Source organism: Acanthopagrus latus, chromosome 13 (genome assembly GCF_904848185.1).
Source record: "Acanthopagrus latus isolate v.2019 chromosome 13, fAcaLat1.1, whole genome shotgun sequence".
NCBI lineage: Eukaryota > Metazoa > Chordata > Actinopteri > Spariformes > Sparidae > Acanthopagrus > Acanthopagrus latus.
In genome coordinates this window covers 4,832,923-4,849,780 of record NC_051051.1, presented here as the reverse complement: position 1 = coordinate 4,849,780, position 16,858 = coordinate 4,832,923, and the positions used below count along the sequence as shown (strand labels likewise).

The 16,858-nt window shown below is 42.8% G+C and overlaps 1 protein-coding gene across 1 annotated transcript; it reads left to right on the top strand.

Moving 5' to 3' along the window:
• Positions 1 to 3,989: 3,989 nt before the first annotated feature.
• Positions 3,990 to 14,764, top strand: LOC119031289 (mucin-5AC-like). The gene is made up of 4 exons (XM_037119660.1): positions 3,990 to 4,272; positions 6,186 to 9,386; positions 11,129 to 11,203; positions 14,001 to 14,764. The coding sequence occupies exons 2-4, from the start codon at positions 6,256 to 6,258 to the stop codon at positions 14,218 to 14,220; spliced, it is 3,426 nt and encodes a 1,141-aa protein (XP_036975555.1). The 5' UTR covers positions 3,990 to 4,272; positions 6,186 to 6,255; the 3' UTR covers positions 14,221 to 14,764.
• Positions 14,765 to 16,858: the final 2,094 nt, after the last annotated feature.

Genomic DNA, 16,858 nt, shown 5'->3' with positions numbered 1-16,858 from the left:
CAAAACCTGCACTGAGAGGCTTTGTGACAGTGTCTGATGTCCGTCTGCCCCACAGTGGCCAATTTTATAAATGCAGCTTTAAACACATTTAAAAAAAAAAAAAAAAAAAAAAAAACTCAAGTTAAGTTCCATGTTAAAGTTTAATGAAATGTTTTTGTACCTTAAGTACCAGAGTGTTCGGCTGAACATTAAACTGGACTGGACAGACAACACAAATGCACTTTACAGAAAAGGAGACCGGGGTCCTCTGGAGTGCAGGGCCACTCCCGGGGACCTGTTCTGACTTGTGTTGTGGCATCAGCCGTTTTCTACGGAGAGGTCTGCTGGGGCAGCAGCATCTTGACTGCTGACAGGAAGGAGACTTGACAAACTGATTAAGAGGGCCGGCTGTGTCCTGGGATGAACCCTCCACCCAGTGCAGGTGGAGGGAAAGAGGGGGATGTTAGCTGAGATATTATCCCTGATGGAGAGCGACTCCCACCGCCTTCAGTGACAGGCTGGCCACACTGGACGCTTGTGTAGTGCTCAAATGAACTGCTGCTGCTCACTCACACACTTTCAACTGCAATATCAGCATCCCGATGTGCACTCGTGCAATTGTTTCATATTTATATGTTCACTCTTGTTCTTACTGCTTTTATTTTTTCTCTTGCCTTTAACTTATTTTATTACTTATTACTATTGTTTATTATTGATGCTAATTTAAAGTATTGCTTCGTTGCTGTAATAATGCAAATGTCACCATCACAGGATTTCTACAGTATTATCTTATTTAATCTGGAGAAACTGCTCTACTCTTGCATAGAAGCAAAGACCTAAGACCCCAAAATTGATGGCTTCCCTGTCTTAAATTTTTACACTCAACACTACATGAACATGTATCAATGTGCAGGCATCAGATGATTTATAATAATGAATTTCTTTATCTACTTTACAGCATCTATGTTTCACTTGTATTTTGTAACACTGCTGTGCTTACGGTCTGGTTAGGCACAAAAGATGCTTGGTTAACATTCAGAGAACATTGTGTTTGGGATTATTGTACTTGTTTTGTCGCCACTAAAACAACTGAAAATTGTCCCGAGGTCTCCCTGTCAAAGTGTCCGCTGGTTTCACTCTTGCGAATGTTGACACGCAGCATCAAATTGCGGTAGCTGGCTTGGCATCCGTCTTCGCCTGCAACTCCACCACCACCATCATCCACTTCCACCTCCAGATATGAAATTCAGGTCCCAAACATGTCATTTAAAATGATGTGACGCCATATTGCAGTAAAGTCAATAGAGTCTACATCACGTGTGAAGACACTGGTGGCGTGCAGAACTTAAACGGCCTTTTTAATCCTGGCTGGAATAGATGATACAACACAGTACATTTATGCACTGTAGGGTCAGATGAAGAGGAATTCACGCTTCAAGTGAGAAATAAATGAAGCAACATTTACACACTCCTCTTAAGAAGAACAAACTATTAGCATAAATAAATGCTAAACACACGAAACTCTTACGCTGACGGTAAAACTGTTGTGCCATATGACCAAGGGCACAGTAGGCATCTTCACTGATACAATCATGTGTAATCACCTCGAGGCTAGGGAACAATTCTTTATTCACAAAGTCAGCCCTCATGTTCCCCGGGGCTGCAGTGATGTTACATGAGTGCAATCTGCTCCACTCAGCACACCAAGGCATCCTAAATTATGAAGCTATTCCAGCGCTCCGACTGTAAATTTGAATAATTGCTGAGAACTGTTTGTCAAATTATGTAAACCACCTGCTATTTGAGAGAGATCGTCTCTGATAGCAAACGATGTGAGAACGCTATAAACACTGACATTGTTGTTTATAATAAGAGGGAGTCAAAAGGAGTCTTAAAAGTGTATAACGTGTGTTTCCGGTGATGTAATGTAGCTGAACATGGCCCACTAAACAGTGAACTAGGACAGGATAATGGAGTTTGTGGGTTTCTGGAGTAGACTTGAGTTGACTAGTGTAGCAGAGCGAGTAATATTAGAGGGAACAACTGGAGTATAAATCAAGGTTGGCTGAAAATTAGTTGACATGTTCCTGAAATGTTACCAACAAAGATGCAAAGGTTAATTCTTCAAGAGTCTTTGAACGGTTTGACGACTTTTATGTTGTGAATCTTTTTCTCTGTTTATATTTCCTTGTACATTTCAGACTCTCTCCAGTCCTTTTTCAACCAAAGCAGGCAGAGAAGTCACTCTAATTAAACCAAAAAACAACTCCAAACTGTGATGCCAGTTCACAGGAGGGTTCAGTCAGACTTGTCACGTATATCTCCTCTCCTCAAGCGACTACTTGGTGGGTGTTTTTCAAAATAAGTCGGTAAAAAAAAAAAAAAGCGAGGCAGTTTTGATCATCGATTTGAAACGACTTTCACTGACTTTGTGTTAATTAGTCCTCTGTGAGATTTTCTAAGTTCTAAAACAGACTCCGCTATTGTTTGCTGCTAAAGCGCTGGAACGAGAATTGAATGTGACAGAGCTCACCGTGGGACAGTCGGTAGGGCTGTACTTTCACTGCTGATCACAAGAGCACAGTGATTACTGACAAGCCCCCTACGTACGGAGTATAATTATCCACGCGCCGCGGGCTATTTGTTTTGGTTTTTTTGATGGGAACACTGTGTGAAAAGAAACGGGATCCTCCTCGCTGGTATTATAACAACAATGGGCCTTATCATATTTGATAAGGTGAGACAGCTGTCATAATAAAAAGAAAATGGTAATGATGAACAGTTATGATGAATTAATTTTGAATTAAAGCAGCTACTAGGAGCTTTCATTTTGTGCTGATTCTGGCGCCCCCTGTGGTCAAAAGTGAATGTGCCACCACTGCCCTGCGTCAGTATTGCTGCATATTCTTTCATCCACCTGTAGGCTGCGACCCGGGAGGTTTCAAGATGTTTTGATAATGACATCGGAGCCTAGATGCCAAACTCTAACCATGTTTTGCTGCCCTGACGGTAAGTCAGACCATCTCTATCCGTGATTGTGGCAACTGAAACAGGTATTTTACTATTTACTATTTTACTGTGATGTTTTCCTAACCCTAACCAAGTGTTTTTTTAGTGCCTTAACATAAGCAGAGCAGAAAAATGTACACATCGGTTCTTCTTGTCTGTGAGCTGTAAACCGTCTAATCCTGCAACGGCGTGGTAACAAATACTTGTATAGAAACAGCCAATATTCCCGCTGATGGTAGGTTAATGTGGGCCATACAGAGGCACTGGTATGAAATACTGACTGCTTGATAACCAATCAAATGTTCCTTGAAGTACATTTAACGCATGTTCCTTTACATTTATTCAGCTCCATGCACAACAAAACCAGCTTCAAATATGTTCTATCTCTACCATTTACAGGTAAAAGTGACTTTCTTGGCACTGGTACAATCGTAAGCATTTTGTTTGAGAGCCGATCAGATAAAAAGCCATTTGCATTTAAATCTCACCAACGGCCAGTGAAAAGGGGAATCCAGATGGCGCATATCCATTTGAAATTAATATGTGCGGGTGGTGTCATTGTTCATGGTTCAAAATGCAGCTCAGAGTCGGGGTGAAACGATTCTCTCACTGTGTTTTTATTTTCCGTCTCCTCTCGGTGTCAATGCATTTTCCTGCTTTTTAACTTGCATGGTAATTTACACACAGTCCCTACCCCACTGATGCAAGTCACTTCCTCCCTCTCTCTGTCTCTCTCTCTCTCCCTCTCTCTCTCTCTTTCTTGCTCTCTTTCTCCACCCAGCTGTAGATCAGGATACATGAATGCCAGGGAGGAGGGCAGTGGCAGAAATAAGAGAGAGGGAGAGGGGGTGAGAGAGAGAGGAGGTAAAAAAAAAGGCAAGACATAGTAGGACAGAGTGTGTTGGAAGGGCAGCATACTGTAGCACACTGCTGTGTTGTGATCATGGAGTGAGCATGGAGCAGCATGGACCAAAACAAGAGGAGAAAAGAGGGGGATACAATGAGGACACAGCTTGGCTTCATGCCTGATCAATAAAAGGTAGATTAGTTCAGAATCTGAGCATTAGAAACAGAGGGCTCATTAAGAACAGTGCTGCTCTGCAGGACCGACTGCCTGCAGACTCTTTTTGAGTTTGAAATCCACCACCAGAAAGGGATTTTAAGATGTGAGGACAAAGTCACTCCAAACCTTGAGGACCTATGAGGACGTAAGAAAGAGCGGAGAAGTGGCTCCTGACATTTGGGACTCAAGGAAACATCTTGCAGCAGGGATCAGACACTGAGGTATGCCTGCTGAAAACACAAACACAATTTAAGGTTGAATCCCGAAGCAGCTCCGTTCTTTAGTCCTGATCATTTAAAAAAAAAAAAAAAGTGTGTGGTGCTGCGAGAATCTATTTTTTCCACTGCAATTTAATGGTGTGTTAACGGGGCAGGACAGTTGTCACTTAGCGTTAGACGGTGACAACAGACATAGGTCACTTGACTCAGCTTAAGTGACGTGAAATGACACGACAACCAAAATAAAAGGTGACTAAATGTTCATTTTTGCAAATTTCTGACATCCCTGGGCTGTTGGGGGGGGGTGGAGGGAGCCTTGTCAGAATGTGTTGGCTTGAAATTTATGTCATAAATCAAAGCTCGCGAAGCACCAACAACGCACTGTGGTTTAATCAAATCCCTGCTCGTATGCGAAAATCCACACGTTATCACCTTGTTCTTGACTGAAACATTGTCGCGCAAATCGTTAAAATGACCTCCTGCACACACACACACACACATAAGGAAACTGGCACATGTGAATTGGCGGGTGGTGCGGACACAGGCACAGAATGCCACCTCTGTGAAAGGGTGTTCCAGCTAAATGCACGCAGGGCTTAATGAAGTCTACGCCGTAGCATCGGTGTCTACATTATGGCCTCTTTCCAAGGTGAGCTGAGTGTGGAGGACAACAGAGCGGGAGCTGCCTCGCTATGACAAACATTTCAGCGAGAGAGGAGAGAGAGAGAGAGAGAGAGAGTTCGCCACAGGAGCCACGTTTGGAATTTTATTCCCGCAAATAAATTATTCTTTGTGCTGTCAGACACTGAGAGAGGGGGGGATATGTGTGGTGATATGTTTGAAATGCTAATATAATATAGAACACTTGTTTTTCACAGCGACAGCCTCCCATTATTATGAGCATCGATAGAATGCCATTCCTATCTCTTAACCCAGAGGTCGTCAAACTTTTTCTTCATGAAAGTTCACATCCCCTAAGCTACCGTTCATATCACTCATTAAAGGGTAAATTCAGAACTGCTACACATTAAAGTGTGTTTACAGGTCTTGGGGAGTATTACTGCATACGTGGAAAAAAAAGTAGTATAACATTATTTTTGGGTTGGAGTGAAAACTGCATACATTCTGATGAATTGCCTCCAGTGATGTCACTCAGTAGCAACACTGTACTGTGGGTAATGTAGGCACCATGTTTTGAAAAAAAAGGGATATCGCCGGCTCTGCTGTATTGATTTTAGTCATGTGTTTTTAAATCTTTCAAATCCCGCTGCCTACAATACCCACAATGCAACTGCCACTGAATCACATCACTGGAAGCAATTTATCAATTTATATTGCAACTTCCTGTGGAGCTACGATAGGCACTATACTGCTGTTTTCATATATGCAGTAGTCCTTCACGTGCAAGACTTGTAATCACACTTTAATGTGGAAAATTGGTGGAGTTACCCTTTAACAACGACAAGAGAAAGCAACCAATATAAAATGCATCCAAGTTGGATTTTGGTGAACAAAGATCAGAACGGTAGCATCAGCCCACTCTTGTATTTTCCCTGACAAATCATATTAATTCCACTCAGTTTCACTCCATATTGTGTCCCTGGTCCTAACCCAGGCAGTGGCTCTACGAGCCCTCAGGAGGGCCTGCTCCCCAGTTTGAGAACCGCTGCCTTAACCAGTCACACTTTGTCAGAAAAGTTTAAAAATGAGAACACAACTCTTTCACCCCTTATCTCAAATCTGCAAATTATTTTTGACAACCCTAGTTATCCGTAATTCCTGCAGCAGTGAATCACTTCCTTGTCACAGTTCCTGCTCTGTGCATTGTTTCAGCTTGTCCTGCTTACTCATCTATTTCTTCACAGCACCGTCTCAAGAAGCCTCTCACAGTAAACTTGTTCCTCTCTTACTTTTAGACGGATGTAATGGTGTGGAAACACCGCTGCTCTCTTGAGATATCAGACTTTTGAGTCAGTCAGACAAGGGATGGGGAGACGAGCGGCCGACCTGACAACCCCGGTTCCAGTTTTAGGTGTCCCTGCCCTGGCTGGAGTGCGCGGCTGGAGGACGACGGTAGGAGACAGAGTCGGAGGAGCCCTGCTGCAGACGTGGGGACCTTACTGCAGCGTTGGTGTTCAGACGTCCCCGGGGATAATCAGACCACCCACAGAGCTCAGTGTACAGCTAACTGATACACTGTCCACACCATCAGATAAGATTACTCAAGCATCCAGCAGCTATATTACCAAGGAAACAGAGTACAGGGAGATATTACTGCTAACAAAGAGTGACAAGGAGAAAAGGGCTATTTTAAAACAGAAAAGTGGGGAAGCCAAGACCAAAAAGGAAGTGACTTTCAGAGCACTTGGTGAGGCCTCTAAGGATGTGACCTGCAGTCAGAGGAGCAGTAGTGGGACTTATTGCTATGCCAGGGCAATCAAGACCAACCCACACTTTGCAGGGACTGTAACCAGCGCCAGGCCTAAATTGAAACCCTCTGCCCGCTACACCAATGGCAGCGTGGTTGATTCAGAGGCGATCGGTGGTATTAGCCTCGATAGTGACGAAGCAGAGCCTGTAAGGAGTGGAAGAAACCAAACCAGACCACAAGGTCATTATGCAGAGCAGTCTGGGAAGTCGCTGCTGCTATCTGCCACCCGACCTTTCGGGTTGCCACAAAAAATATGCAGCCATTGTGGTGGGAGACAGTCTGTTGCCAGCACTGTTGTCACATTGGGGGAGAAGGGCTCCACCGCTGACGCTTGCCTCGGAGAAAAGGGCCTCAGCTCGCTGTCGACTTGCACGCAATTCCAGATTCCCCATAACCTTCATGAAATCTCTGACAGCGTCACAAACAGAGACAAACGGACGCACATTACGGTCAATCCACATCTGTTATATCTTAGTGAAGAGCTAAAGTATCGCAAAACACCACACCCGGCTTGTCCGGTGCACTCTCGGAACAATTTGGTCACTTTGTCACAGGCGCATGCTGCCAGTGACACAACCCAACCCACAACCATCCTACACGCTAAAACCATCACTGTCACGAAAGCAACTATCGAAACAAGACAGGACGATCCGAGTACAAAACCATCACAGGAGGGTAAGATCCCCCGACCGACAACCCTTGCGTTGACCCCACGGATGGCCACAGCTACCAAACCAAACAACCCACATTCAAACACCTATCCCCTCAAAACACTACAACAACATACTGTGCCTCAAAATGTTTGTGTATCCGTACATGCTACACCTGAAAACACTCTGTCCCTCCCTTCTCATTTGTACACTACAGCATCCATTACCAACATGCACCAAACGACCATTAACACTGCACTGATATCCACTGAAAGTATACCTGCTAAAGTTGCTAAACATGAAACCCTACATTCATCGCGAGTAAGCATAGCATCAAATACGACTAATGGTGCAGGAAAGACCCTTAAATGTCCCACTGTGTCACTGGCAGCCAATCCATTAGACCCCATTCAAAAACTGGAAGCAACTTCACACCCTATACCACAAGCTTCACCCGATCCAGGTCATAAGATGCAAGAAAACCCATCCTCAATCACTGACAGCAAACCACAGATCAAAACATCTGTTATCGACACAGCTGGATTCCCCACCTTTGATAGTACAGCGCACACGACTACACCGCATTGCAATTTGAACCACAACTCCAATTCAGATCAAATTACGCACACCAGCGTGAAAAATACAGCCGCACCTTCGCAAATCAAGCCAGAATACTCCAATTCTGAACCTACGCTCCATGTTTCAACAGCGTCTCTAAACGCAGCTCCACATGCAGCGAAACCCCAAGACTCGGGAGCTCGGTTGCTTTCGAGAGCAGCTTCCAGCTCCACATCCACATGTAGCAGCGCCCTATACAAATACATAGCCCTCAGGAACTCCTCAGTCAATCTGAAAAATGTGCCGCCCACAGCTGCCACCTCCTCATCCACATTGACAGGAAACCAAAGGAACGCTTGCTCATCAGGTACAGCTTCAGTCCAACCAGCAGACACAACACGACGCAGCGGAGAGCTCGGTCCGACCCTCGCACACCACCGTGGTCAAACGCAAGCAGCGGACAAAAGAACTCAAACTGTTAACGAATCTGTTGTTTCCCATCGGGGGAACAACTCCGCAACAACTCCAGCCGCATTATCTGAGCTTACAAATGTGTCAAAACATCATAACGGAGGCAGTGACACAAGCGATCCCAAATCAACCGTCATTCCCAACACTGACAAATTCAATGGTAATCTAATCAATGAATTAGTTGTGTATGAGTCCAAACAGCATGAAAATTCAAATCTATCACAGGTCACCGGCCTTCAGAATTACATTTCCCTAATTAAGTCAAACAGCTCTTGTCTGCAGGGTTGCATAAACACGGAACAACAAAGGCTTGCACATTATCAAGGATACACAGAAGCAGAGCACCAGGGACAACATGCTGCATGCCCACCAGTGAAAACAGCCCAGGAGACGGGTGCAAATAGAGAAAAGTTTGCCATGGGTATATCAGCCAGACACGCAAATATTAAGCTCAAATCCAGTGCAGATGAACCGACACGTCCCAATAACCCAACGAAAACAAACTCTGAGCCCATCATCTCATCGCTGGAAAACACTGTGCACACAACCACCGCAGAATCTTCATCCCCACAATATTTAGACACTTCATCACTCCCACAAGCACACACGAGTCCAGAGCTTTCTTTCACACCAGCCTCCTCCAACAATAAGGGGGAGCTTTGTCCGCATGCAAGCCAGGAATGTAATTCCATATTGCCGTCGTCAACAATGCACTTGGCGTCCCTTCCCCGCCTCCAGCCCTGCGACGCGCAGGCAATCGTCAGACCCGATTCAAAGTTTAGCCCTGCCCGCCCTCAGCAGCCGTGCCCAGAGGACACCAGCCTGGCTCACTCCCACCCAGCTGATGCAGCCCTGTTACTGCCCCCCTCCCCACAGTGCTGCAAATCAGCAGCCTTACAGCAGAGGCTCGAGACTGTGGAGGCCAACCTGGCAGCCAACAAGGACAGGATCACTACTCTGCTTAACATTATCCATGACCTGGAGACGTGCCACACTCCATCGAGTGGGTAAGGAGACGAGAGTGAGTCTGCATGTGTGTAGTGTTGTGTAGGTGAAATAAGACCCAGGAATTTCTTATTTGTTCATGACACGGAGTTGCAGCAATAACTCTTTGTCGTTTATTAATCATTTGACTCATAGTTTAACTCTGCCGGGTCAGATGTGTCTTTGATTTTTTATTTTTTTCATATATATTTATACATACACTCTACATTCTGTTCAATTCAGGTATAGTTGTTTGCCAGAATTTAGCTCACTCACTTACTTTAAAAGCTGTCCTGCAGTGCTGATCTTTGACTTTCCAGTGAGTCATCACTTGCATTTACTCGAAAACACTCAGTGACTTTGTAATTTCTTGGCGAACAACATTGTGTTTCAGTCCAAAACAAAAAGCTTCTGTAACACTTCGTAATAACCATCTTTAATTATGGCACATTTATACTAAATTTTACATCAGTTGCAGCTTTATAATGGCCAAGTTTTAACTAAAGCTTAATTAAAGGTCATGTTGATAACAGCCTGTAGAAAGGTGCAGAATAAAAGTATCTCTCTCCCTAAAAGCCATTGTGATGATGGTCAATCAATAAGAGGGCCCAAATCAGTTTTTCTCTGTGCAAGAATTCTGACAGTTGGCTCCAACTTCAAAGTTTGTGAGCCAACACTGTTGAGTATCACATGGTTGTTGTGTTTCGTCAGCGATCAATAGTCTTGGTAGTTGCCAGTTTGTGTGAAAAAACATTGGCGTTATAACATGAATTCAATGGTAATGGGGTAAATCGGAAATGCCACATTTTTTCACCCTTAAACTTGACTTAATATCATACATGATTATTGTGTTAACATGACAGCAGTAACACTTGTACCATAAAATTAGGTTTGAGGTTATTTGTACCCACTCGTAGTTTCCAGAGGTAGACATTTTTCAATCAACCAACAATATACGCTTTCCCGCTCTTTGGTGGCAAAATAACGAGGTAGGTGATAAGTTTGTCACATGAAGTGTATGGTCATCCTGTGTGACGCATTGGAGAAAATAGGTGTCAACCCTGTTTTCCTCTAAAACATAGCAGCTAAATGCGATGTGAAGCTGACATTCAGAGTTCATTCAACAAACTGTCCATTACTGATTTTCTGGTGACACTGACACAAAAAAAGCCTGAAGAAGAGAAAAACTAATTACCATTTAACCATTAATCAAATATGATGCAAGAAAGTCACCTTTTGAATTTGATCATTCTGTCGATATGTTATGAAGCTGTCTCACTATAAATGTGTTAGACATCAGCGATGGTAGCGTGCTGACGTGGAGCTTTAACTTTGTTACACCTTCTTAAAGCAGGTCTGCGAACGCGTGCCTGGATGTGACAGCATAAACTTACTCGGGCATTTCAAGAGGGCACGTCTCCGAGAGATTTATTTAGCCACAGAGCTCTTCTGGGACAAATAACAGGAATTAAAAAAACCTCCTTCTGGCAATGTGTCTCTGTCAATCATTCTCATCCACTGTAGTGCGCTAATCAGCTGTGACTGCCTCTGAGGTCATGTTTCAGAATAACCGACTCCTAATAACCGACTGATGTCTGACATAATGCATGTTATCAAGCTCATCGCTCGCCAACTGCGGTCTGCATGAATATCAGACACTGAGGGATGAGTGGAGGGAATATTAAATTGCAAATCTGACAGGGAGAGAGAAAAAAAAATTGGATATTTAACGGAGTGCTAATTTATTTACTTGTTGTTATTCTAGTCGGCGAGGCTGCAAAACCGGACAGGACCTCAAAAACTGCTCAACCTGCCAGAAGACTGCGTGTATTGTCTACAGGTGAGATAATAGTGAAATTGCGAATTACGCATGCATGCAGTGTTCAAACTGATAAGTGATCAAAGCCACTCCAGAATCGAGCTACAGTTGAGGAATATCCTGAATATGAAATTTTGCTTTGTGTTGCTCCTCGGTGGTGATTATATTCTGGATCAGGGGGCCTTCATTTAGACTCCCAGGTGAGATATTTTTTAGAAGGATTTAAACAAAAACAAATCAATATTTTAGAATGACAGTACTTGATTGGACGAGTGTTCATACCATTTTTATACTAGACAACTAAACACGCTACCTATATATATGACCATGTACTGTCCGTCGGAAAACGTGACCCCATATGTTGACCGTGTTTGTTGTTTGTGTTGCGGAAAAGATCCACTTCTAATAAAAAATTAAAATGCCAAACTTATATGTTGAATTTAAACACAGTTATACTTCAAATTTCTGTATTTATTCTGCGTTTGGCATAATTGCTCCAGTCTGAAACTCATATTCATTAGAACAATCACCGATGTCAATCTAAAATACATCCATCTGTAAAGGTATTTAAATAATACAATGCCAGATAAATATTTGAATCTAGACTTTTACATGTGTATTTACGTCTGTCGATATTGTATATTCTGTGCCAGCCTGCTGAAAAACAAATGTACTGCTGCAGTCTGGGACGTGGGCTTCTTCATTATTTAGTGGGAGGAAATACAACAACAAGTTCTGCGTACAGCCCACAAATAGAAACCAAGTCAAGAATACTGAGCAAATGTGACAAATGAGTAGTCTGTCCTGTCCTGACGGAGGGAAAAGTTCAGTTCTGTCTCCGGCATTTAAATCTCATTCCGACTTTCTCTTAAAACAGAAACTCCAGTGGAAGACATTTTTTTTTTTCTCTTGGTACCTTGAATGTGCTACTTATCTCAATAAATACTGACTGATTCACTGAACGCTCAATAGGATAGGTGTTACTGTGTTACGGGTATTCACACGACAACCCCCATTCTTCTATGTGTTTCCGTAAACTTTCCAAGGTATCGCGGGTGCGATCAATCATACAGTTTAGACAAATTTAGATTTAGGCAAGAAAATGTCCTGGTTAGGTTTAGGAAAAGATCCTAGTCAGCGTTTACTTGTGGGTTCTCATCGGACGTAATAAAGCAATTATACAACTAAAACATCTCTGTATGACGCTACAATTAATGAGTAAGCGCATCAGACACAAAATGCTGTGTGACTGATGCTATACATATACTACTATATATCTGGTCATAAGCAGCAGTGGGACTGTGTATCATTTCATTCAAGGACAATTTCATAATTTAGGTTTTATTTCAAAGTGTCCTTCGTACGCGACACACACAACACAACAAGGTTGAGTCCATTTGCCATTTCGGTTGCCAGGCAGTCGTCTTGCCAGCAGGCTCACCTCACTTCACTGAAAATTAATGACTTACTGTACGGGCAGCTCACCAAATGAAAAGCTCTGTGCTGCTCATTTGTTTCTCACTCATAATACAAAAAGGGGATGACATTTTATTTATTTATTTATTTTTTTCCAGTGGACCATAAATCTTTTGAAGCCACTTGTCAGATTCAAGCACTGATTGTATGCGACTCAATCTGTTCACACCGCAGATTAGATTCTGTAAAATTCAGGATAGTAACAAGGAAGAAATTGTCATGACTGATTGATCTATGATGGTTTATATTGACTTTTGATCTAATGAAGTTACTGTTTGCGTCAAAATTGTGAAAAAGTTGATTTCATTTCATATAAAAATGAATATTTCAGCAGATGTCATGAGAGAGAAAGTGGAATGTATCTGAAGCAGTCTTAAAAATGAGACATTTTTGCCGTTGCACATTTTCACATCCTGTGGCGATTCAATTCAGACTTCAATTTAAATCTGCCTGTTTGACTATAACAATAGAAGAGGGTTATTGAAAGAAAGTGAAAAGTGTAATTTTCATTTTATTGAAAAAAAAGATAACGATAGATATTGTTTGACTGCGGCGAGAGAAAAAGAAAAAAAAACCTTTAACACTTATTGCCAATTATGTTGAAAGTGTAGTGTCGTGCAGTAGCGGTTCGCTCGAGGCAAAATATGCCAACTTTTCGTCTCAGTTTGCACCCATTAGCTGGAATGTTGCATCAGGTGGAGGCAAAGGGAAAAATATACGTGTTAAAAAAAAACAAAACAATGGTCCCAGAAACGCTGCATGTGGAAACGAGGCTAAGAGAGGCTAAGAAATCTAAAAAGTCTTCTCATCATCTTTTGGGGGAAAAAAATGCCCCATGCGCTACAAAGCGAAAAAGCTAAAACGCTCTTTATCTTGAAATATTCAAAACACGCTTCTTGATCTGCTTATGTTCAAACCCCCTCTTTCTGCATGACAAAAAAAAGATCTTGCATAAGTTGATCCGGTGACTGGTGTGTGTGTGTGTGTTTGTGTTGGCATGTGGTCCTTAAAGGCCAAACGGGAGATAAGGATGTTCGCTAAAAAGGAGATGTGTGCACCTTCAGAAAAAAAAACAAAGACGCCCTGCCGGGGGAATGTCTTCCTGCCGAAACCAATCAACCACTTTGAAATCTGACAAGCACAAAGCTTCCCACACGAGGAGCGCCACACAAAGCAAAGTCAACTGGAGCTAAAAGAGCTTGATGCAGGACAGGAAAAAATAAATAAGCGGTTCTGCCAGTTCATTTGCTGAATTGTACACATTCTGTGTCATACATCTGCATTTTTTTAGGGCGGGGGTTATTTTTTTATTAATGTTTGGCTTCTCGTTTGGTCTGTCCAGCGTGGAGTATGACTTCAGGCAGCAGGAGAGACGCTTCCTGGAGGTTCTGAATCGTTCGGCGAGAGGGAACAACGCTTTCTCCTCGCACCTCTCCCAGCCCCTGAACTTTAGCCTGCTCCGAGACATCGTCATTAAGAACTTATCAAAGTCCAAGGTGAAGAGCAAAAAGCTGTGCAAGACCCTCTTCAAATGGCTGCCCAGGAAAATCCAGCAAGTGTAGACCTCTTTTACAATACATGTGTGCTGCCTGATAGCCATAAGCCTGTGTTACAAGTGACCAGCAGAAGCCTTTTTTGCAGAGGACTCTTATTATTCCTCCCTTTTTCCATCCCATAGAGTGAGATTACTTTGAATAGGAGTCTTAACCCGGTAGAGTTCCACTCTCCTGCACACTGTCAAAGCTTAAAGGCAGGATTTTTGTACTCAAGTTCACCCCTGATCTTGGTGACCTTCCGCTATTATCAACCGTGAAGGAATTCCACTTTTCACTTTTTAAAAACGTCAATGTTATTTTGGTGTCGACGTGCTTGCTTCAAAACGTGCCACTAACCACGGCCACAGGTTTCTTCATCTTATCTCACGTTCGGATATTTTTCTGCACCGTTATGATTAACGCACTCTGAGTTCCGGTGTCGTTACACTTCCCCTTCAATCGTCCTCGCTCCCTGCTTCCCCCTCTTCAGACTTAATGTGCAGTATATAATTTTGGAATGGAATAATTTTGAAATGCAAAACTGAATTAAACAGAATTAACTGACTGTTTATCTCGTCTGCATATCTGTTCATTTTCCCCGAGCTGTCTGAATGTGAAAAACCTCCCTTTGTACACTTTTTTTGAATGGAATAAAGAAACATTTTCAGCCGAGACGTACAGCTTCAGTGCATCTAAACCTTTTGCACGGAGCGCGGAACATGGAGAAACATTCATTATGCCTTTGCCAATTGTGGTGATGGTCTCCAAATCCCCAAACAATCTGAACTTCATAAAAGGTTTCGGAGTAAAACAATGACATGACGAAAGGCTGCAATGAAGCGTGAGCCGCAGTCACAGCGTCCATGTGCACATGCATAAAAACCCATGAACACTCTCATGGATACAGGCGCATAAAAAAAATTTTAAAATGAGCTACACTGAAAACCGATGGCGGTATAAATTATCAATGTGAGGGGAACATGAGATTTGGAGAATTTGGGATAAAAAGGTTATGAGCAAGGAATTTATGAACAGCTCATATGAGCATCAAAGATTGGGTTGTTGCCTTTTGAGCAGGAAGTACTAAGATGCTTTAATTTAAACACTTCTCAGAAGAGTAATGCCAGCAGAAAATGAAATTGTGCGCAATAGTGGTGCCAGAGGGAAATGTGGGTCCATAGCAGCTGTAACAGCCCTGCAGCCTCATGCAAGAAGAGCCCGTCTGCCACCGAGGTCCTTTTAACCACACGCTTTGCTTAAGCAGGTAGAAATGATAATGCATGTATGTATACAGAGATGCAATGTTCAGACAACGGCCAATAATCTCCTTCTAAATGTTCAGCAGCACTTTACACTGAATGCAACTTTATCAAAGTGTGTTTTCCCAGTGTTGGAAAGTACAACGTGAATATGTGAAAAAAAAAAAAAGTTGTATAAAGCCTTTTTGTGGCTCTGGAGGGAGCTGCGTGAAGTCTGATAAATTGCCTCAAGTGATGTTCGGGCGGGTTTGAAGACTACAAGTTCGGGAAAATGAAAATGAAATAGAAAGGAAAACGTGGGGGTGTGAAGTTAGAAACAAGAGAGCATACCAGATTAGTGTCACCCGCCCCTCTTCTCTGCTAGCCCGAGGCTACGTTAGCTGCTACGAGCGTAACACACCTGCACCTCAGGCCACATGGTCGGGTGCTGATGGCACTGTGGGTAATGGAGGCGCTGGCTTTAACTGAAGCAAGATGTTAAAGTCAACTCAAGTGAAAAATATAATGTGTGTTATTTTGGCCAGCTGTCTAATTCATACTCCACACAAAAACGGGGATGACTGGTTGCTCTGGTGATATGACTTACGCTGTTTTTAGCTAGTTAGCCAAGTTAGCCGAGCTTCTAGCGGTCTCAACTGGGGATGCTGCTGTTTACATCACCAGCACAGGACCTTTACAACAGACAGGCTAGCTACGCTACCTGGTTAGCATGCTAACTTAAGTATACACAGCTGCAAAGCAATACATAGATGTCATGCACATTGTTTTTTCTTTTTTTAATATTTTCATCTAAAACTTATTCTTCTCATGAAACTTTGACTAACCAAGGAAGAAGTGATATACAAGGAAGAACACAGAGAAGACAATATAGAAAATGGGATTCATAACCTTCAGCCCCGCTTTACTTATGCAGAGAGCTTTAGGTTCTTGACTTAAGAGTCCAGCTGAGACTCTTCAGCTCTCTGCAAATGGAACTTGCCAATTTTGAAAAGTGGTCCTCCTGAGTAATAATGCGCCAAACAGCAGTGCACCGAGTCCTACAGCCTAAAAGACAAATGGGTCCATAAAGCAAAACATAAACAGGCCAGACAACATATTGCAATTATGTTCCATATCAGGGAATATATTTCACAGTGAATGAAGCTACCTGTCATCAGCGTGAACATTAAAGTGTTAAATTTCGAAGACAATTAGTTCCGCAATATCAGTTTAGACCCTCCCTGCAGCCATAAAAAGCATCTGTGCAGTTCACTTCCTGGCACAGAGGAACAATTCAGCGTGTCTCAGTTATGTAACCACATCAACAATTTGATTGCGTTGCTTCTTTGGAAGTGTGATGACTGGTTAAGAGCTGGAGGCAGATATTGGGGGGAAATTACCTAATCAATACTAAAACGTCTGTTAAG